Source organism: Octopus sinensis, linkage group LG3, assembly GCF_006345805.1.
Source record: "Octopus sinensis linkage group LG3, ASM634580v1, whole genome shotgun sequence".
Classification (NCBI taxonomy): domain Eukaryota; kingdom Metazoa; phylum Mollusca; class Cephalopoda; order Octopoda; family Octopodidae; genus Octopus; species Octopus sinensis.
In genome coordinates this window covers 64,354,664-64,377,919 of record NC_042999.1, presented here as the reverse complement: position 1 = coordinate 64,377,919, position 23,256 = coordinate 64,354,664, and the positions used below count along the sequence as shown (strand labels likewise).

At 38.0% G+C, this 23,256-nt stretch overlaps 1 protein-coding gene across 7 annotated transcripts in view; it reads left to right on the top strand.

Moving 5' to 3' along the window:
* Window positions 1-477: 477 nt before the first annotated feature.
* The window catches only part of LOC115209144 (mediator of RNA polymerase II transcription subunit 12-like protein), a 106,508-nt gene continuing 83,729 nt past the window's right edge, over window positions 478-23,256 (top strand). For 4 of the 7 annotated variants that reach the window (XM_036501047.1, XM_036501045.1, XM_036501046.1 and 1 more), the window contains exons 1-7: window positions 478-2,043; window positions 2,225-2,484; window positions 13,149-13,211; window positions 15,305-15,358; window positions 18,053-18,160; window positions 18,906-18,989; window positions 21,398-21,557. In XM_036501047.1, the coding sequence (XP_036356940.1) occupies window positions 2,287-2,484; window positions 13,149-13,211; window positions 15,305-15,358; window positions 18,053-18,160; window positions 18,906-18,989; window positions 21,398-21,557 (667 nt within the window). In that variant the 5' untranslated portion in view covers window positions 478-2,043; window positions 2,225-2,286. The remainder of the gene's footprint in view (window positions 2,044-2,224; window positions 2,485-13,148; window positions 13,212-15,304; window positions 15,359-18,052; window positions 18,161-18,905; window positions 18,990-21,397; window positions 21,558-23,256) is intronic. The other 3 variants (XM_029777311.2, XM_029777310.2, XM_029777313.2) reach the window with 3 other exon arrangements.

Genomic DNA, 23,256 nt, shown 5'->3' with positions numbered 1-23,256 from the left:
AATATATGGAAATAACTGAGCGGGTTCAATAAATAGCAGTAGTGAAGAAAAGTTGAAAGAGAGATGAGAGATGAAAGGCTAGACGTTAGAGGAAGAGAGAAAGAGACAAAGAGCTATATGGAAGGAAAAGTGAGGAAAAGAGAAAGAGATAGAGAGACAGAGGCGGATAGGAAGGACAAACGATTTAGAAAGAAAACAATGGGAATGTGTGGAAGAGCAATCAAAAAGAGAAAGAAGGAGAATGTAAGTCGTGTGTGAGAAAGAGAACGTGTGAGAGATAGAGAGAAGGGAAATAGGATAGAGAAAGAAAGTAATGGAGAGAGGAGGGAAGGGAGAGCGAGAAGAGAGACAGGCAGGGAAATAAAAGAGAGAGAGAGAGAGATTTAAGAAAGAGAAATAAAGCGCGATGAGTGAAGGAAAGAGTGAGGGAGAATGTGAAAAAGCGGCAGACGTATAATGGGAGGGAAAAATAAAGCGAATAAGAGAGAAGAAAGAAGATCATACAAGAGATATTGGAGGTGACAGTGTAATTCTGAGGTGATTTTATTAATATTGCTAACAGGTCGAGTGCAGCGGCTACCATTTTGGCTTGATGAGGAAATATAAAGAAATGGTAAAAGACAAAGGAATAGAATGAAAGGGAGCGAAAAAGAAAGGGTCGGAAATAAATTTAATGACAAAGAAAGTGATAAAGGAACAATGACATAATGGTTGCTTAATTGCCGGTCAAGCTTCATCGAGTAAATCTACGGTCAAGGATATTCCGATCGTAACCATATTGTCTTTTACTCACACACAATGCCCTCAAGGATATAGTATCCATTGTGTCGTTCTTTTTCAAGATGGTAAGCCTTATTTGGGAGTGACTTGACTGTTATTTCTGGCAGGCCGAGCGACAACATAAAGGTTTCAATAGCTGCCTATTTGGCTCGAATAATACGATATAGAGAAAGTAAGGAAATAAAAGAGCGAAAGACAAAGAGAAACGAAGGAGCAGACAAAAATACCGAGAAAGTGAGATCTAAAGACAGACAAAGAGGAAGAAAAAAAGAACGAAAACAAGAAAGAAGGACAGTCACAAGACAAAGAACATAAAAGACGAAAGAAAGAGGGGCTGAAAGAGATAGGAAGAGAAGGTAGCGAGAGAATAAAGGTGGAAGAGAGGACAAGAAAGAAATGCCTATTAGAATTTACTGCTGATTTATGACTGAAAAATTACGGCATGAAATAAAATTTTAAAAAGGTTGATACTGAAAAAAAAAAATTTAGAATCGCGAAAATTTAAATAAGAGAGGAAAAAGAATGTAAATACTTAAACGATAATAAGTACAGCATTTACAATTATTTCAAAAATTGAGAAGAAAGCATCTGCAGAGGTGTGTTTGTGTGTGAGCGCTGCCTGTGTACATGTGTAGGATAGTTTATAAACGGAGGTCTTTATACTTCCTACATGTATATATATATATATTTATCTATTTTTGTGTATATATACATATACTTGCATATCTATAAGTAATAGTTTAGTTTAAATTATTGTATAAACAGCAGCAGCAACATCACAGCAGTCACACAATGAGTTGTGAATAAGCAGCAGTGAGATATTTTTTTCAAACGAGTCTCCATGGCTTGTATTGAGACAGCAGAATTTCCGACAGAAGTCACGATCGGCTTTATACCGATCCTGACCTAATTTATTTAGCCCCTTCTTAATCGACAAGTGGTGGCAGGGACATTTATGAGATATAATTGAAGACGTATGGATGTGGTACTGCAGTACAGCTTTCATTATTTCGATATACCGGGAGATATGGTTAAAATGCTTTCGTAAAGACATTGTGATTCTACCAAAGAAGAAACCATAAAGCGAAAAGGTTATTATATATATTCTCTCTCTCTTAGGCACCACACATAATTTTATATGATGGAAGTGAATTATCAGGGAACAACTTGGAATTTAATTATTTATTCTCCATTACCTTGAAGATTAAGAAATATATATGAATATATCAAAGGAAATATTGTGAACAAAACGAAATCTATTAGGTAAATATCACCAAGTCATTACATCCGAAGAACACATCTTCAATAATTTAAAAGAATTTTTTTTTTTACAAATTTAGTAATAAGTAAACTATACAATGTAATGTATGTATGGAACCATTTTATTTTTAATTTTCTTATTAAATAACATAATGATTCATTGCTTTTATGCTTTACTCTTCAGCTGGTGGACGTAACCGGACCGGACGTTAGGACTATACCGGAAGTATAATACAACAACCAACGATGAGTGATCGACTGAGTAGCGAACGAGTGAGAGTGTTCTCTCGCTCGTTGCTCAACTCAACGGAGATCCCATCCAAACGAGATTACAAACGAGAACAACAAAAAATGGCTTCTTATCCGTCGCAGGAGCAGCGACCACTGAAGAAACCCCGTCTTGGTCCACCTGATGTTTACCCTCAGGATCCGAAACAGAAAGAGGTAGGGTACTTTGATTGTTTCTGACTTTGCTTCTTTCACGAAAACGTTCCCACTTCTATCTGGTCTTTTATAACATCTCCATCTCTATTTGGATCTCAGTCTTAGGTGCTGTATTTATAGTTAGTTCCATTCACACCTGAAATGATTTTGTAGGAATATTAATTGACCACCGGGAAAGGCGAATGGCTATAATTGACCTCTGCAAGATTTGAACACAAATTATAAAGGGAAGTAACAAAATACCGTCATCGTTTTAGCCGTTCTATCAACAACTCCTTCGTTTGACAATCTACATGCATAACAAACTTCACTTAAATCACACCTTGTTATCGTAAACAAGATAATATTTAAAACCTCGTTGTTTCAAACTCTGTTTGAAAATAAACGGGATGGTTGTGGCTGGACCGGCTTTTGATCTTAGGTCTGCTCAGTCAGAGCCAACCTTTATATGGTCTCTGGAATTGCTACAAATAGCACACAAACTTCAGAACACATTGGTTATATTGTATACTGTCTGAAAAGTATCAACGGGATGGTCGCAACTGGAAGACGTTTGACCATAAGACTGATCGATTGATCCAAACTAAACAGAGTAGGCGGGGATTGTAAACAATAACAACGTTTAGAGACTCCAGCAGAGGACACAAAACATTGTTATTGTTAGGGGAAGACATGCCTGGTTTTGTGTTGACAATTCTAGTGATTTCCAAGTGAAAGTGGTAGTAGCAGTAGTAAGAGGTATCCAAACAACGATGTTAATGAAATTCAGGTACCCCACGCCCCCAAAACATTTTTCATATCTATCACTAAAACAGTTATCCTTTGATCTGGTTGTCTGACCTGCTAGAAATTGCAGCCAAATTTCACTCGAATCATTCGTTTTTATGTTTGTTTTTCCATGCTAGCGTGGGTTCAAGGATTATATTATTGAAACATTGTTTTGCATCCGAATGCCCTTCATGTTGCTAATTCTTTCCTGTTTTTCAAATAAGGGATCTTCTATACCACATGCCTTCGAAGGCGCAAAACCAGTGGAGTCCCTATTGACAGGAGGAATAAATACGTCACCGCTTATAGCTCAGTGCTTTTCACAGTTCAAATGTAAACAAACATATTGCCGCGCGCGCACACACACACCCACCACCAACACCACCATCATCAGTTTTCCATGTTGGCAGGAGTTGGACTGCTTGATAGGATCCAGCGATCAACCGAGTTGCGGCGCGCCCCAGTGTCAACTTTAGCATGGTTTCTGAGGATAGATGCCATTCCTGACGCCTCGGCGAGCTGGCAGAAACGTTAGCGCGCCGGGCGAAATGCTTAGCGGTATTTCGCCTGTCGTTACGTTCTGAGTTCAAATTCCGCCAAGGTCGACTTTGCCTTTCATCCTTTCGGGGTCGATAAATAAAGTACCAGTTTCACATTGGGGTCAATGTAATCGACTTCATCCCTTTGTCTGTCCTTGTTTGTCCCCTCTATGTTTAGCCCCTTGTGGGCAATAAAGAAATATATATATATGTCAGCATGGGCTGGACGATTTGACTGAGGGCTGGTGAACCAGATGGCTGCACCAGGCTCCAATCTGATCTGGCAGAGTTTCTACAGCTGGATGCTCTTCCTAACGCCAACCACTCCGAGAGTGTAGTGGGTGCTTTTACGTGCCACCGGCACGAGGGCCAGTCAGGCGGTATTGGCAACGGCCACGCTCAAATGGTGTTTTTTACGTGCCACCTGCACAGGAGCCAGTCCAGCGGCACTGCAACGACCTCGCTCGAATGTTTTTACACTTGCCACCGGCACAAGTGCCAGTAAGGCGACGCTGGTAGCGATCACGCTCGAATGGTGCTCTTAGCACTCCACTAGCACAGATGCCAATCAACGAATTTTTATATATCTATCTTGGACTATCTTAGACCATGTCAATGCATTTAGGGTTGACACTGAAACTAAACAAAACAACTGTTGCTTAGTCCAGTCTAGGTCAGACTTATGATCAATGTACAATACAATGTACATGTACAATATTTCTTTTCCTTTGTAAAATGGTGATGTGTGACTTAAGAGAAATTTTGCAGCTATTTCTAGCAGGTCAAGTGACCCTGTAGAAGTTTCCTCGGTAAATAGTTAACAGCAGTTCTTTGTTGACGTTTTTGCCGTCAGGTTTTCAATATAAATAAAAGGTATGGTGCAGGCATGACTATAGTTAAGAAATTTGCTTCTCAACCACTGTACGGCACCTTAGGCAAGTGTTTTCTAGTAAAGCCTTGTGAATAGATTTGGTTGCTGGAAACTGAAAGAAACCCATATATATAGGTGTGTCCGTGTCCTTGTGACATCACAATGTTATTCATTTTCAATCATCTTCATCGTTTAACGTTCACTTTCCATGCAAGCATGGGTTGGACAATTTGACTGAGGACTGGCAAACCAGATGGCCGCACCAGGCTCCAATCTGATCTGGCAGAGTTTCTACAGCTGAATGCCCTTCTTAATGCCAACCTCTCCTTGAGTGTATTCTGCCTAGACATGTCTGGCCATGCTTTGAAACAGTTCAGGGTTGGCAACAGGAAGGGCATCTGGTTATGGAAAATTTGCTACAGTAAACTTTGTCTGATCCATGAATGTATATAAGAGTGGATGTTAAAACGATGATGAAGTCTGCCGATTGATTGATATAACCCAATTAGAAATATCCCTCAATGGGGCCTCTATCAATCAATGTTGACCATACATCAGCACATGTATGCACGAGCCTATGCAAGCTTTTTTTGAGGTTTACTTGGAATTGCCCAAGCATGCAGATTTTCCCTCTCCAGGCTGTTGTCTGAAGCCAATACAGCTTGGTAATCATTGCAGGCATTGTTGTCAGAATTCAGAATGCAAAGAGCCAGAAACAGATACTACAAAACATCTTGCATGGACCTCTAATAGCTTTGCCAAATTTATCACTCTGGGTTTGTACTATTTTTAGCAGCTCTGAAAGGGGGAAAAGGTTACTTTGGCCTCAGTGGGATTTGAACTCAGGGTGCAGAGAGTTAGAACAAATACTGTGACATGTGTATCCAATCATCATCATCATCGTTTAACATCTGTTTTCCATGCTAGCATGGGTTGGACAGTTCGACCGGGGTCTGGGAAGCCAGGAGGCTGCATCAGTCTCCAGTTTGATATGGTAGTGTTTCTACAGCTGGATGCCCTTCCTAACGCCAACCACTCCGTGAGTGTAGTGGGTGCTCTTTTCATGCCACCGGCACAGGTGCCAGTGGGGGCAGGCAACGGCCACGATTGGTTGGTGCTTTTTACATGCCACCAGCACAGAAGCCAGTCAAGGTGGTGCTGGCATCAACCACGTACCTTAACAATACCAATACTTTAACAATTCAACCAGTTTGGCACCTTGTAACTATCTAAACTTTATATTCATTTTTTGGCAATTATTGCTATCACCAGTCTCATAGATGCAGGCACAGTTGAGTGGTTAAGAAGTTCGCTTTGCAACAGTAGGGTTTTGGGTTCAGTCCCACTCCTTGGTATCTCAGGCAAATGTCTTCTTCTATAACTCTGTGTTGACCAAAGCCTTTGGTAGAGAGAAACTGAAAGAAGCCCTTTGTGTATTTATGTATGTATGTTTATTTCTCCTTGTCTTGACATTGTGTGAGTGTTGTAAATGAAGGCAATACATCTTCAATATTCTACAAAAAAATTTCTGGTTATGAGGAAATATTACCTTGGAAACTGGTAAGGGTGAGTGAGAGGAAGGGTATCTAACCATATAAGCTCCATCCAACCCATGCAAGCATGGAAAAGTGCACATTGAAATGATGGTGACAAGTTTATGAAGGCCATAAGCTCTGTCCCTTTCTCCAGATCAAACCAATAATTAGTATAAGGTGCGATCACAGTTTTGGCAAACATTCAACTAATTGTATCATGTCACTAGAACACACTGTCTATAGTTTATGAACCCTCAACTTAGAACTGAATTTAATTCTTCACAAAACCACTGGGCGACTTAGGAGTTAAAATTAAGTAGCTGATAAAAGTTGTGCACTAACACTCAATATATATCTATAAAACATTCTAAATGTCAGTGGAATTATAAAAGAAGCATAGCGTTTTATTTTGGTAATCTTTCCAAAATGTGTTGATTCTTTTTATTTGCTGTATTAATGGCATGAAAGATGTAAGGGTACATTAGATGCACCCCTGTTTCAGCAGTGCATATTTAGGAAAAAATGTTTTTAATGCTGTAAAACACATAATATTGACCAACTTTAAATATAGGACCCAGGGTAAATTGTTTCAGACATTTTTGTGGGGGAAAAAATACATCTTATATACCATCAAATATAGTCATTGCTTCCTCATTCAACATCTTGTATTTGTATGCTAGGTATATGTGTGTGTGTGCGTGTCTGTATATATCTATGTGTCTATATCTATTGAAAAACAAAGCTGCACTTATATAAAACATGTCTAGCATAAGACTGGCGAGTGATGAAGAGGTATAAAAAATAGAAATAACTTAGGCTAAAAAAGTCATCAAGTTCCTATGGAGTTTGTAAAGCTAACAAGTGCAGCTTCATAGTATAGGGTTGGTGCATAATTATTGTGGCTCTTTTTTTCAACAAATTTTATCCAACAAAAACAATAACAATATTTAACAAAAACATCTTTAACCCTTTCATTACCAACCTGGCTGAAACCGGCTCTGGTTCTGAGTACAAATGTCTTGTTTTCATAAGTTTTGCATTAAAACCTTACTCACAATTTATGTTCCTAACACTAGCTTAATGATAACTAAGTTATTTTACTAAATTCTTTGTTATATTTAAAATTAATTTAAAGAAACACAGAGCATCTCAAAATAAACACAGTAACAAAAGGGTTAAACGACCGTCTGCCAAGCAAATGGGAAGCAGTAATTGAAGTAGATGGTGAATATGCTCCGGAATAATCATTTAAAGATGTTTTTGTTACATGTCATTGTTGTTGTTGTATAAAATTTATTGAAAAAAATGCTGCAATAATTATGCACCAACCCAATATTCTTGTTATTATTAAGGTGGCAAGCTGGTGGAATCCTTAGTGCATTGGGCAAATTGCTTTGTGGAATTTCTTCCAGCTCTTTATGTTGAGCATTGGGGTTGGGATAATCAACTGTCTCCCTCCTCCCAAAATTGCTGGCCTTGTGCCAAAATTTGACACCTTTATTATCATTATTATTAAGGCAATGACCTGATATAATCATTAGCATATTGAACAAATTATTAGTGGCATTTTCTCTGGTGCTTTACGGTCTGAACTCAAATCCCACTGAGATTAACTTTCAGAATCAATAAAATAAAGTACCAGTCAACTACTGGGGTTGTGATCAACTAACCCACTCTCCCTAAAAGTTGTTGGCCATATGTCAAAATTTGAAATTATTATTATTATGCGAAGGTACATGGCCAAGTAGTTAGGGTGTTGTACTCATGATCAAGAGATCGTGGTTTCAATTCCTAGACTGAGTGGTGCATTATGTTCTTGAGCAAAACGCTTCGTCTTGCGTCACTCTGTAATCACGTCAGCACCTAACGTGTGGCACTCAGTGCACCTGTTCAGGCAACATCTATTTGATGAGAGTGGGCTAATGTATGGCACAAACCCTTGATCACTCTGAACAAATCATTTGTGCAGGTCATTCAGCTTTCGCTGAACGCTCATATGTTGTCTTTGAGAAGAGAATCCATCATGCCTGGCAGAATGCTTATGGCACTTTACCCATCTTTATATGCTGAGTTTAAACACCACCAGGGCCAACTTAGCCTTTCATCCTTTCAGGGCCAATGAAACAAGTATCAGTTAAACACTTGGGTTGATGTAATCAACTTAGCCTTCTCTCCTAAAGTTACTGGCTTTATACCAAAATTTGTATTATTTTATTTTCCTTCTTTCTTCAAATTTTCTTCCATTTCTCGCCGAGTGTTTTCCATACACCCAGGGCAGAGAATCTCATTGAATGCATTCCCAGATTACACATGCAAATTCACAGGTAAAATATATGTATTTAAAAAAAATCAATAAATAAATAAATTCATGAATGGATGTTGTTTTCACAGTGATAATGCTCTTCTCAGTACATGATTCGTTCCAGTTAACACAATTTTTTGCACTTCCTGTAGGGATGGTAAGCCTGGTATCATTTTCAAATAGGTTTCAGTACCTTTTTCTATCATTCCTAGAGATCCTACAATCACTGGTACTGTAGTCACCTTGAGATGCCACATTTTTTCAATTTCTATTAGCAAGTCTTTATATTTACTGATCTTGTCAAATTCTTTCTCCGCTATATGGTGATCGCAAGGAATACTCATGTCAATTAATAAACACACTTTATTATTATTATTATTATTAAAGTGATGGGCTTCAAATGAAAGCTCGACTTTGCATTTCATCGTTTTGGGGTCGATAAATTAAATAACACTGAAACACTGGGGTCGATGTAATCGACTAGTCCCCGCCCCACCAAATTTGAAGCCTTGTGCTTCCAGTAGAAATGATTATTAAAGTAGAATTGTTAGATCATTAAATAAAATGCTTAGCTGTATTTTTCCTGTTCTTGATGTCTGAGTTCAAACCCTGCTGAGGTTGGTTTTGTCTTTCATCCTTTTAGGAGTTAATAAAATACGTACCAGTTGAACACTGGGTTCGATTTCATTGACTTCCCTCAAAATTGCTAGCCTTGTGCCAAAATAAGAATGAATTATTATTGGAATGATGGTTTGGTAGAACGTTTAGAATAACAAACAAAATGCTTTGTGATATTTGTTTTGGCTCTTTCCTTTCTGAGCTGAGATTCTGTTAGGGCCAGCTTTGCTTTTCATCCTTCCGGGTTTGATAAAATAAGGTACTCGGGTACTCATCAAGTAGGTGTATGGGATAGAGTGAGTTAATTAACTAATCTGAACCTAAATTTGCAGTCTCGTATTTATGTTAGACATTAGTTTTAATATTATCATCATGGATATATATATATATCATTATGAGTAAGAAGAGCTATGATACTTCACTGGTTCTTAACCTTTTAGCATTTAAACTAGCCATGTCTGACCCAAATATTCTACCTGTTTTATGGTAAAACTGACCAGGTGAGGCCTCTCACACCTACCCGGCAATGTCATTCTGAAAATAAACATATCTTTGAAATATCAAAGCTGCAAGATTATACAGAATTAATTTTATAAAATATGAATAAATAAATATTACATTTGATAGGGTAGTCTGAATAGCAAAGGGTAAAGTCCCTCTTGTAGAAATTTGAGGTGGATGAGCAGTAACTGAGTCAATAGCTGATGGGTCATTGACACCATCTACTAGTTTAACTGCTACTGCAAGATTGAAATGAATTGGCCTGAAGAAGAAGTTGACTTTCAGTTACTTGCTAATGCTCATTCTTGATCAAAATCTCTTGTGGAAGCGTCATCCAACCAAAGTACAAATATATGGGGAATTACCACCTGTATCATCTCTTGTGAAAGGTAGAAGAGTCCAGTTTGCTGGACATTGTTGTAGAGCTGAAAACGAGGTAATTTCTACTCTTCTCTGGAAACCATCTGCTTGCGATACCAAAGGGCGCACACACTCCTACCCTGATGTAATCTCCAGGGATACAAGCATCCAGCAACAGGACCTCCGTAATGCTATGATGGACCACGAAGCCTGGCGTAACACAGTAAATTCCATTGTCTAACAATGATGACGATGGTTCTTGATAATAACCTCCCTTTAGGCTCTAAGATATAGATAATATTGCTTAACATCTGTTTCTGTTCACAAGTCAATGCAGAAAGTAACAGTATCAAGGGATTCTCGTATAATATAGGGTTGGGTTTTGTTGGGCATTGGTTTGTCATCTTTATCATTTTTAGGTGTAGGCATAGCTGTGTAGTTTAAGAAGTTTTCATCCCAACTCCACAGTTTTGGTTTCTGTCCCATTGTGTGAAACCTTGGGCAAGTGTCTTCTTCTATAAGCTCTAGGCTGACCAATTCCTTCCTTGTGAGTGAATTTGGTTGAAAGAAGCCTCTCTCTCTCTCTCTCTCTCTGAAAATCCTTGTCTTGGCATTGCATGATGGTTGTAAATGAATGTCACTGCAATACAAGCAGTATCATTCATTGCCAATATTCTGCAAAAGGTCTTGGAGAAATATCTTGGATGGAAACAAGTGAAGATCAGCAACAAGAAGGGTATCCAGCCATGAGAAAATCTCTGAACAAATTCTGTCTGATTCATATAAGCTTAGAAAAGTGAATATCAAAATAATAATGATGAGCATCTTTCCAGCCTCTATTGTCAGTAGTGAGAACTTTGTTATTTTTACTTCTGCTAACATTTGATATTCAGAGAGAGGAAACTGCATGCCTGTAGACCAGATGTGAGAGCATGTCTATGATTGACTTTATGCTAACCATTTGAGTGGCCCTTTATCTTTTTCTGCACTTTTTGTGTCTTGGTAAAACATTCTCTGCTCTTCACAATAGCCCCTATATGCAAATATTAGTAAAACAGAAGTAGCAGTTATGTAGTAGGTGAGCTAGATTGTAGTCAAGAGCTAATCTTTTTCACTTTTACTTAGGTGCTACATTAGGCTTATATTTATGAGAATTGGACAAATGTTGTAAAAATGCATTAAAAAATAGCACATGTAGTTACTTTAGCATTAACCAGCCACATCAAATATCACTAAGATGACATACATAATACTAAAAGGAACTAGATTGAAGGAAGAAATGTATCACCCATATACAAATTCCATTAATTTTCTGTTAATTCAATTTCTGAAGATATAGAATAAACATGAAAACAAGATTTGGCAAGTATTGGAAGTAACTCGTTCTTCTTGAATTATCTCACATGATTACAATACTTTGCCATTATATTTGTATTCCACCATTTAAAATTTTTTTTTCACCATAATTTTTGTGTCTTGGTGGAACACTTTGTTTGCTCTTTATTAACCATTTTGTTACCATATTTTTGTTGAAATGCTCTCTCTTGAATTCAATTTATTGTGAAAATAATGAAGAATTTAGTAAAATAACTTTTGTCATTATTAATTGGTGTTTGGATGATATAATTAACATGGAAGATTTTAATTTAGGACTTTTGAAAACAAGATGCTTGTACTACAGAGCCAGAGGTGGTCTGATGGAGGTTGGTATCAAAAGGGTTAACAACCCCTAAATTGGTAAAGAAGAAATCTAAATGGCTGTTGGGAAAGGAAAAAGACTATTTTAATCTTCATATTACATTCCTGAACTCTGTAGTTTTCAGATTTATTGTTGGTCAGAGCAAAAAGTTTTTCACAGTATCAGTGAAGCTACCAAGACATTTTCCCAACAGGTTTAAATAAACTCATAAATAGCTCATCTTTTTTTAATGTTTTTGAGCTTTAACCTATCAAAGATAAACTTCAATATTTCTCTTGACTTAGTGCCAGATGTTTTCCACACAAATATTCAAAAGAGTCATCTACTTTATCTAATACTTTCAATCAGTTGCTTCATTAGATCTAGTTTGATATATGAGACTCTTGGAACAAGACATTACTTGGTTTTAGTTGTGGGATAGGGAGATGTTCTTAATATTTTGCTTTGCATCACCAAAATCTCATCTCCATACTCATTTGTTTTTCAATGATTTCTTTTAGCTTAATTGTCCCTTAAAACACAAAAAGATAAATTTCATGTAACTATTTTGTTGGCCAAGCAGAATGCCATTCACTTTCAAATCTCCACATTTAATTGTATTAGTAGTATCTGTGCTTTTTTCCATACAGTGGCTTCATAACTTTCTTTTAAATGTACCAACTGGACCATCTCATTTCCAAGTCTTCATAAGAAGTGCATTTGCTTTACAGCCTTTCTCAGCTAATAGTAATTGTCAGTTATACAAGATACTCTGTCTTGTCATCATGTGATGGTTGTAAATGAGCACCATTGTCATACAAGTGAGGCTGTTCATTACCAACCTTCCATAAGAAACACATCTGGCCATGGAGTTAATCTAGAAAATATTTTCTTACACTGGTTTAGGTACCTGTCTTAATTATTAGACCAGTTTGGCCTCTAATCTTCATAAGAAATTAACTTGTCTGTCATCTTAAAAATGAGTTGTAGATACTATTTCAATTTTAAAATAGTAGAATGGTTTGAAAGAAAGAATTACTGTTATTGGTGATTTTTCTAAAATGCTAGAAATGAGTGATTTCACTTTTCTGGCATTTGGTGCTTAGCAATTAAAATTAACATGTCAGACAGAAGTTGATGTTATATTTGGAATCAGTACCCCCAAATTTATCTAACACTACTTTTATTTTCTAAAAAGCGAAGTTATTACAGATCAATGATAATTCTACTGTGGTATACTAACCCCAAGATTCCAAGTTCAATTCCAGACAGTGACCTGAATGATAATAATAACAACAACAACAACATTGAAAAAAATACCTTAGGAATGAGAACCCAGGTTCGAAATTTCCCCAAGACACCTGACGAAGGCTGGAGGGTATATCGGCCGAAATGTGTTAACAACAAACAAGATGAGGACAAATGTCTGTAAATAATGTAAATAATTTTATTCTGATTTATTGTTAATTATAATAATTTCTTTATTTTTCAGGATGAATTGTCAACACTCAATGTCAAACATGGTTTCAACAATAACTGTACGATCACAGATGAGGTAACATTTGTTTGCTTTCAATCAGTGTTTCCCAACCATTTTTTTATCTATGGACCCCTTTCATTCCCATTTTATTCAGATGGACCCTCCTAGCCATTCAATGTTTGAAAAAATCCAATTATATTTTTATAATTATATATTATTAGAAATTGTATAAAAAAAATATTGTTGAAATGATTTGTGTATTGTAGAATTATAACCAATGTATTGCATATAAATTTTAACAACAAAATCTGATATGGACCCTAGTTGAGCACCACTGCTTTAAATGATCTGTAATTCTCAATTTAATCCAGTCTTCACCATATAGGCATAGGAGTGGCTGTGTGGTAAGTAGCTTGCTTACTAACCACATGATTCCAGGTTCAGTCCCACTGGGTGGCACCTTGGACAAGTGTCTTCTACTATAGTCTCGGGCCAGCCAAAGCCTTGTGAGTGGATTTGGTAGACGGAAACTGCAAGAAGCCCGTCGTATATATGTATATGTATGTATGTATGCATGTGTATGTGTATATGTTTGTGTGTCTGTGCTTGACAACCGATGCTGGTGTGTTTACGTCCCCATAACTTAGCGGTTCAGCAAAAGATACCGATAGAATAAGTACTAGGCTTACAAAGAATAAGTCCTGGGGTCGATTTGCTCAACTAAAGGCGGTGCTCTAGCATGGCCACAGTCAAATGACTGAAACAAGTAAAAGAGTAAAAGATATTCTTTATGTAATACATTGCTTAGTTTTTGGTTTGCCTGGCAGTTGATTGGATCTGAAACTGTGTGTTGAAATTTAAGCAATTACAATGGAAGACTCCTTGTAGTTATTCAAAAGCACACAAACTGTTAGCTTCAACTTAATCAGATATTACTTGGTGTCATAATTTTCATTGCACTCTGAGACTTGGTCACTGACATTGCTCCAGTGTGATGAAAATTTTGATATCTATCTACTATAATAATACTCGTGTATAGCTTTCAATGTAATTTGTAAAAAATTGTTTCCTTTTTCTTCTGTGTGTGTGTGTGTGTGTATTAATTATTAATGATCAGTAGAAGTTACAGAGTGTCTCAAGGGCTAAGAGTTTCATGGATTAACGCTTATCCATGCACAGAACTCTTGGCCCTTGAGTCACTGTATCTTCTGCTAATTATTGATAATAAAACTACACAGACACATGAGGTGAGGGGCTCCAGTATTTTAGTGTAGGCCTTCTCTACAAAAAAAAATCTTGACTTTCTGCAGGTTAATAAATGTTGCAGTCATGTTGGGCAGGAATGTAGTTCCAGACAACTTGATTATAATAGGAAAGGACTGGGTGAAATTTGGTCTGACGTAGTATAGTTGGGGATACAGTTTTTAAAGTTCACAAGAACTGGAACAACAACAACAACAGTAGTAGTAGTAGTAGTAGTAGCTACATTAGTTGCAGAAGTAGTGGTAGTTATTGCTGTACTGTTGCGGTGGTGGTTGTCATGGTAATGGTTGAAGTATCATTGTCCTCCTCCTCATCATCATCATCATCACCACCACCATCAACAACAACAACAATAGTAACAAAAACAGCTGCAGTGTGTGTGGCAGTACTTGCAGCAGCACCAACAGCAGTAGTAGTAGTAGTAGTAGCAGTAGTAGTAGTGGTAGTAATTTGTTTTAACCTCCATCATCTGTATTAATCGTAATCATTGGTACCAATCATCAACAGTATCAATCTTTATCACCTACATAAATCATAGTCATTTCTTCCAGTCTCCATCATTCATATCGATTTTCATCTGCATTAACTTTCATCAGGAGGAGGAGAGACCACAAGACATCTATGGAAATAGTAGTTGTAGTGTTTGTAGTTGACGGCTTTCCAGTCAATCAGGTGGCAGTTTTTGGATGAGGTCTGAGATAGGCAAGCAGTATTGAACTCCAAAGTAATTTCTGGCCCTGAAGAGAAACCTAGTTTTGGCTATGTTTTAGATATGTGGTTACCCACAGAGATTATGAGAGATAGTTGATTGTGAGAACTCACATTTGTAAAAATTTTTATAACGGTTTTAGTTGTGTGATGGATTTGTTAATACCTAATAAATATCTTCTTTTTTTTTTTTCCAGTATGGATCTGCCTGTCGTTCCATCAACCAAGATAAAGTTGCTTTGTTCTCTAAGGTAAGGAGAATTTTTTTTTTATTGTGAAAGATCACTTGTAGAAGAGTGTGAGGTGTTTAGGGTTCAGTGTTGATATTGTTACCATGCCTGTTAAATTTAGCCCCTTGTGGGTAGTTAAAAAATATATATTTAAGTTGTTTTTACAGTTAGATGTTGCTCTTTTTCACCAACTTCTCAACTATAAAGTATGTATAGAACCTGTTGTCAGCCAAGTTGACTGAAAGCATCAGTGCTGTATGCTTTACAGTACAACACTGATGTTCCCAGTCAGCTGACATATTATAGCACAGTAACAAAATAACTGTAGCAATAAAGTTTTAATTCATGGATGGAATGAAGTACAGCCATGAATTTATTTGAGTAAACTTACTCTTTTCAGTCTCTGTTGAGTAAAGTATTTATTAAATTTTTATGGATTAAAAATAGTTGTCTTTTACACTATATTATCATAGTATCAATTGCTAGCAGGGTGCAAAGAGCACCATACGAGTGTGATCATTGACAGAGCGGCTAACCGGCTTCAGTGCCAGTGGCATTTAAAAGGCACCATTCGAGCATGATCGTTGCCAGCATTACCTTACTGGCACTCGAGCCGCGTGCTAGTAGGGTATTAAGATTACCATCCGAGTGTGATCGTTGCCAGAGCGGCTATCTGGCCTCCATGCCGGTGGCACGTAAAAGACACCATTCAAGCTTGATCGTTACCAACGTCGCCTTACTGGCACCTGTGCCAGTGGCATGTGTAAAAAGATTCGAGCAAGGTCGTTGCCAGTACTGCCTGATTGGCCCCATGCTGGTGGCACGTAAAAGCACCCACTACACTCTCAGAGTGGTTGGCATTAGGAAGGGCATCCAACTGTAGAAACTCTGCCAGATCAGATTGGAACCTGGTGCAGCCATCTGGTTCGCCAGTCCTTAGTCATTCGTCCAACCCATGCTAGCATGGAAAGCTGACGTTAAACGATGATGATGATGATGATGATGATAAGGGTGTCAAAACTCAGTGCTATATGTCAATTTTATAAAAGCGCTATTGTCTACCGTTGTAAAACCATACCATTTTTGGGGTATTATCTACTTCTATTTTTATATTTTAATTGTTGTTGTTGTGAGGACATGTGACCTAGTGTTTAGAATATTGAGCTCAAGACCATGCGATCATGAACTCTTTTCCTGGACTGGTCAACAACATTGTGACTTGGAGCTAACACTTCATTTCATATGGCTTCAGCCAACCCAGCTGAAATGAATATCAACTGAGTGTTGGTACAGATTTCTCTCCCTTTAGTTGTCACAGCTTGGTCATCTGTGGATAGGCTAAGAAGGTGTACTGCCTCCTTGCAGCTACAGGGACATTATTATCGTCATCATCATCATCATTGTCATTTAACCCTTTCGTTACCGTATTTATTTTGAGATGCTCTGTTTCTTTCATTTAATTTTAAATATAACAAAGAATTTAGTAATATAATTTAGTCATCATTAAACTAGTGTTAGGAACATAAATTGTGACTGAGGTTTGGTGGAAGATTTTAATTCGATACTTATGAAAACAAGACATTGGTACTGCAGAGCCAGAGTCGGTTTCAGCTGGGTTAGTATCGAAAGAGTTAACGTCCAGTGTCTATGCTGGCATGGGTTGGAGGGTTTGACCAGAGGTGACAAGCTGGGGAGCTGCACCAGACTCCAGGTCTGATTTGGCATGGTTTCCTATGGCTGGATGCCCTTCCTAATGCCAGCCACTTTACAGTGTGCTGGGTGCTTTTACGTGAAGCTGCATGGGCACTTTTACATGGCACCGCACGGGTGCTTTTTTGTGACGCCACACAGGTACTTTATGCTGCACTGCACGAGCACTTTTATGTGGCTCCATCGCGAGTGTGTTATACCATCTGAAGGATTGGTCTTAGCACTTCTGCTGTAGAGGACAGGTCTTCTTAGCAAGGTGCCAGGTATTCCATTCCTAAGGCGGCGAGCTGGTAGAAACATTAGCACACCGGGCAAAATGCGTAGCTGTATTTCGTCTGCCGTTACGTTCTGAGTTCAAATTCCGCCGAGGTTGACTTTGCCTTTCATCTTTTCGGGGTCGATAAATTAAGTACCAGTTATGCACTGGGGTCCATATAATCAACTTAATCCGTTTGTCTGTCCTTGTTTGTTTTCTCTGTGTTTAGCCCCATGTGGGTAGTAAAGAAATAGGTATCTCATTCCTGTGTCATCTCACATGAAAGGTTCAGCGTCCTGAGGTTGTTCTTCAGTACCTCATCCCATGTCTTCTGGGTCTCTTGCTTCCATGTGTTCATCCACTTTAAGCGACACATAAAATAATTTATGAAATCCTGCTACATTCTACCAAGTCATACTCAGTTGTGAATGATGGATGCAGTTACTGCTGTTTACTGTTGTAAACCATTCCACTCTTGTGGTAATTACTGCTTCAAATTTTTCTCTGCTATTGCTATTTATTGTAGCAGACCATACCATCTGTGGTTATACATATTCCAAATTTGTTTTAGTTTCTTTAATCATTTAATCAGGAGTTAATGATTTTATCTCCATGTGTTCATAAAATTGCTTTTTTAAACTCTATTCCTTGACCTATGTCTATAATCTTCCACAGTAACCATACTGTGTAGCTGTGGAACCATTGCTTGTTCATTTATATGTTTGGGCCTGTGTTTCTCATCCCTTCAGGTGGGGACATGCTTTAGTTCCATGATGACAAAGAAAACTGAGCTGAACACATTCCAAGACACAGGAAAGAAGAAACAACAGCTTAATATCAAAGATAATTTCAGACCTGTAAGTTCTTCTTTTCTATTGTTATTATTATTATTATTATTATTATTGTTGTTCTTGTTGAAGTCGATGAGCTGGCAGAATCATTAGTGCACCAGGCAGAATGGTTAGTGACATTTCTTATGGCACTTTACATTTTCGACTTTGTCTTTCATCCTTTAGGGATTCATAATATAAGTACCATCTAGAAACTTTGGTTGATGTAACTGACTAAGCTATTCCCTTAAATGCTGGCCTTGTGCAAAAATTTGAAACCATTATTATTATTATTTCTTTTTTTCTTTCTTTCTTTTTAAGGACAGTAATGGAGCTGATTTAATCAACTATATCTTCCCCAGCAATTTTTTAAAATCTTGTGTTGGGGTTAATTTTACCATTGATCCTTCTGGGGCCAGTAAAACAAGTAATTATGCCCATGTACCCATATTAGAAACTCTTATACAAATGCAATGAATTGATAGAACAATCAGAGCATACGAGAAAACGTTTTGTTGTAGATATTCCAGCTCTTTATGTTCAGAGTTCAAATCACACTAAGATCAGTTTTATTTTTTCATCCTTCCTAGGATGATAAAATAGACTACTGGTCAAGTACTGAGTTGCTGTAATAGATGTTTTTCCTTCTCGTTTATTTTTTTGGCCTTGTTCCTACATAAGAAATCAAATTCTGAATAAAGACAGTTTCACTGCCAGTGATCAATCTACTGTAAAATTTCCAGAATATACCATTTGAATTGTCCTCTTCCAGGTGACCGCACGAACTAGAAACGCGATGGAGGCTTGGTTTAAAGATTTAGCAGGAAGTAAACCACTCTCGTTACTTGTGAAAAAGGTGAAAATCTTTTTCTTTTATTTTGTATATGGTTTGCAAGATCCTTGTTGTAAACTCATGTGTTGAAGCAGGTCTGATATCTTGAGAGGGTCATTATGTAAATAATAAACACTTGTACTGATTCTGTTTCTTTTATTATTATTATTAGCCAACTAGTTGACCATTTAACAACTTAACTGGTCAATTGCTTGACCAGTTGCTGAATCACTCAATCAGTCAATCTATCGGCTAGGCTTGTCAGAGTCCTTTCATCACCATTTCTGAACTTATTAATGACATGTCCTCTCTACTTGAAGTCTGCTTTGTAATCCCTTTGTACATTTGTATGTCTGTGTGATGTGGAGTATTGCAGCTAAAAATGGTCAGCAGAGTATTGCAGCAACTGTAAAAGAATGATTGAACTATGGTCCAGTGATTGTACTCTGTGAACTTGGGAGATTAAAAAGCAATGGGCTTCATAATGTGACCGGATATTTGAGGACATTCGGTGAAATGTTTTTTTGTTGTGCTTTGTGAATAATAAAGTTGTTGGTTGCATGTTTCCAGTGGGATGATGCTGGTGCTAGTTCATTGATTTTATGATGGCATGAAAATGACAAGGAGGCGATTGTTGATTTTTCTTACCACTGGTGAAAGATTAATGCATATATATATATATATATATCATCATCATCATCATTTAATGTCCGTTTTCCGTGTTAGAACGGGTTGGAAAAGTTCGACCGGGGACTGGGAATCCAGGAGGCTGCACCAGGCTCCAGTCTGATCTGGCAGTGTTTCTACAGCTGGATACCCTTCCTAACGCCAACCACTCCGTGAGTGTATTGGGTGCTTTTTACGTGCCAGGGGAGGCTGGCAGCGGCCACGATCTGTTGGTGCTTTTTATCTGCCACTGGCACAGAAGCCAGTCAATAATACAAATAATACAAATAAGAAAATGGAGAAACAATTTAGTTGGTTCATCAGCTTTCGGATATTAGAATGTTGACTTATTTATTTATTTAACAAAAACGAGAACCATAATAACATACATATATACATTATAATTCAATACATGTAAGATAAGAATACAATTATAAAAATCTTAATATAAATTATTATATATTGCTCAACACATGGGAATGTGAAACTCTGAGTAGCAGTTTTCTGTTATGTTTTTGCAGCTTTTATAATAGAAAAAAACATGTTACCCTACCTCTGGTATTTGAGTACTATTTTTTCCCATCTTGTTTCGCATTTGTGTGCTTACATACGCATGTGTATGTATATATATATGTGTGTGTGTGTGTGTGTATATATATATACATATATATATATATATATATATATATTATATATATATATATATATATATGTATGTATGTATATACAGCTGTAGAAAGCATGCCGAATCAGGCTGGAGTCTGATGCAGCTCCTCAGTTTACGAGCCCTGGTCAAATCCTCCAACCCATGCCAGCATGGACAACAGACATTAAATGATGATGACACACACACACACACATACATAAACATACATTTACATACATAAGTGCATACACACACACTCACTCTTATTTAATGGAGCTCAGAAGACTTCACGGACTGTTACTGAGTTTCATGTAACCTATCACCACAACTGTCTGATCAGCGATGTGAAACTCTGAGTAACTGTTTGTGAAATGTAAGTGTCATGCTCCAGAGCACAACATGCCACCGGGAATCGAACTCAAATCTTACAATCATGAGCGAAATACATAAACCACTAAGCCACATGCCTTCATTATGTGGCGGGATGTACACAAACCTACACCTACATAGTCTTGAAGTGAACTTCTTAACCATACCACAAAGCATGTGCTTCTTTACCAGCGTCGCCATACTGGCACTTGAGCCCATGCTAGTAGGGTGCCAAGAGCACCATCCGAGCGTGATCGTTGCCAGAGCAGCCAACTGGCTTCCGTACCCGTGGCACGTAAAAGGGCACCATTTGAGCGTGATCGTGCCCAACGTCGCTTCACTGGCACGTGTAAAAAGATTCGAGTGAAGTCATTGCCAGTACCGCCTGACTGGCCCCCATGCCGGTGGAACGTAAAAAGCACCCACTACACTCTCAGAGTGGTTGGTGTTAGGAAGGGCATCCAGCTGTAGAAACTCTGCCAGATCAAGATTGGAGTCTGGTGCAGCCATCTGGTTCGCCAGCCCTCAGTCAAAATCGTCCAACCCATGCTAGCATGGAAAGCAGACGTTAAACGATGATGATGATGATGTTTGTGAGTTTACTATTGATGTGTAGACAGCTTATGGATTTTTTTTTTTGCTGTAGATATCTCATTCAGATGAAAATGTTATTGCAATATGAGAACTTTGTGTACCCAGTAAGTCTTGGTATCCACTAATTCTCGGTTCTTTCTTATATTGTTTTTTACAGGTACCTATTTTTAATAAGAAAGAAGAAATTTTTTCAACACTCTGTGATTTTAGCATCCCTATGATAAAGGCAGCTTGGTTTGTAAAGATGACAGCAGCTCATAATGTTGCATTACAAGAGAACAAGACAAAGAAGAGACAAACTGTGGATCAGTGCCTTGGTGAGATATTCTTGTTGCTCTTCTGAATTTTATTTTTTATTCATGCACCTTTTTCAAGCCTAGCCAGGCTCATGGGCCCGGTTTCCCGGTTTCTGTGGCATATGTGTTCCCCCAGCTGGACGGGACGCCAGCCCATTGCAGCGTTACCCAAGAAACAGGAAGAAAGTTGGGGCGAAAGAGTACAACAGGGGTCGCCCCCCCCCCCCTGCCGGAGCCTCGTGGAGCTTTTAGGTGTTTTCACTCAATAAACACACACAACGCCCAGTCTGGGAATCGAAACTGCAATCCTCTGACCACGAGTCCGCTGCCCTAACCACTGAGCCATTGCGCCTCCACGCTCTTCTGAATTAGTTGTGCATGTGTGTGTGTGTGTTTGTTTGGTCATGCACTGAGGAAAATAGTACTTAAAACATAAGTATATATATCTTCTATTTTTTACTTGTTTCAGTCTGCAACCTGAATGAATTGATCTCAGCGGTCATTCTTTTTGTTAAACATGGTACTTATTTTATCAGTCTCTCTTTAGCCAGGCTGTTAAGTTATGGGGATGTAAATATACCAATACCAGTTATCAAGTGGAGATTGGAAATTAACACAGACACTAAGACACACACACATACATATGAGAGGCTTCTTTCAGTTTCCGTGTACCAGATCCACTTACCAGGCTTTGATCGGCCCAAGACTATAGTAGAAAACACTTACTCAAGGTGCCATGCGGTGGGACTGAACTCAGAACCATATGGTTGGGAAGCTATGAGTAACTCAAAAGCTGAGTGTTTCATACAATGACAACACTCAAAACTCTCAGCTTTTGAGTCACTCTAACTTCTGCTGATTATCAAGAAAAAAAATGTATGTATTTGTTTGTGTTTGTCCCCACTACACCACCTGACAACTGATTTTGGTTTGTTTACATTCCTGTAGTTTAGCAGTATAACAAAAGAGGCCACACTTAAAAGAGTAAGTACTGGGGTTAGTTTGTTCCACTAAAAAGACTTTTTGGCAATGCATAACTGCAGTTCAATGACAAAAACAAATAAAAGATAATACATATATATATATATATATATATATATATATAACCCGAGGCTATAGAAGAAGACACTTGCCCAAGGTGCCACGCAGTGGGACTGAACCTGGAACCGTGTGGTTCGTATGCAAGCTACTTACCACACAGTCACTCCTATGCCTACATATATATATATATATATATATATATGTGTGTACATATACAGATATATATATATATATATAATATATATATATATATATATAGCACAACAAATAAAGCAATTAAGGATATGAAGACAAGGGAAGCCTCTGGGCCATCAGACATCCGATTGTGGCCGTTGCCAGCCTCATCTGGCCCCCGTGCCGGTGGCACGTAAAAGGCACCATCCGATTGTGGCCATTTGCCAGCCTCATCTGGCACCTGTGCAGGTGGCACGTAAAAAGCACCCACTACACTCATGGAGTGGTTGGCATTAGGAAGGGCATCCAGCTGTAGAAACACTGCCAGATCAGACTGGGCCTGGTGCAGCCTTCTGGCTACCCAGACCCCAGTTGAACCGTCCAACCCATGCTAGCATGGAAAATGGACGTTAAACGATGATGATGATGATATATATATATATATATATATATATATATATGTTGGCCTCACAGGAGCAATGATGAAAGACCGAAACCTCTGTGA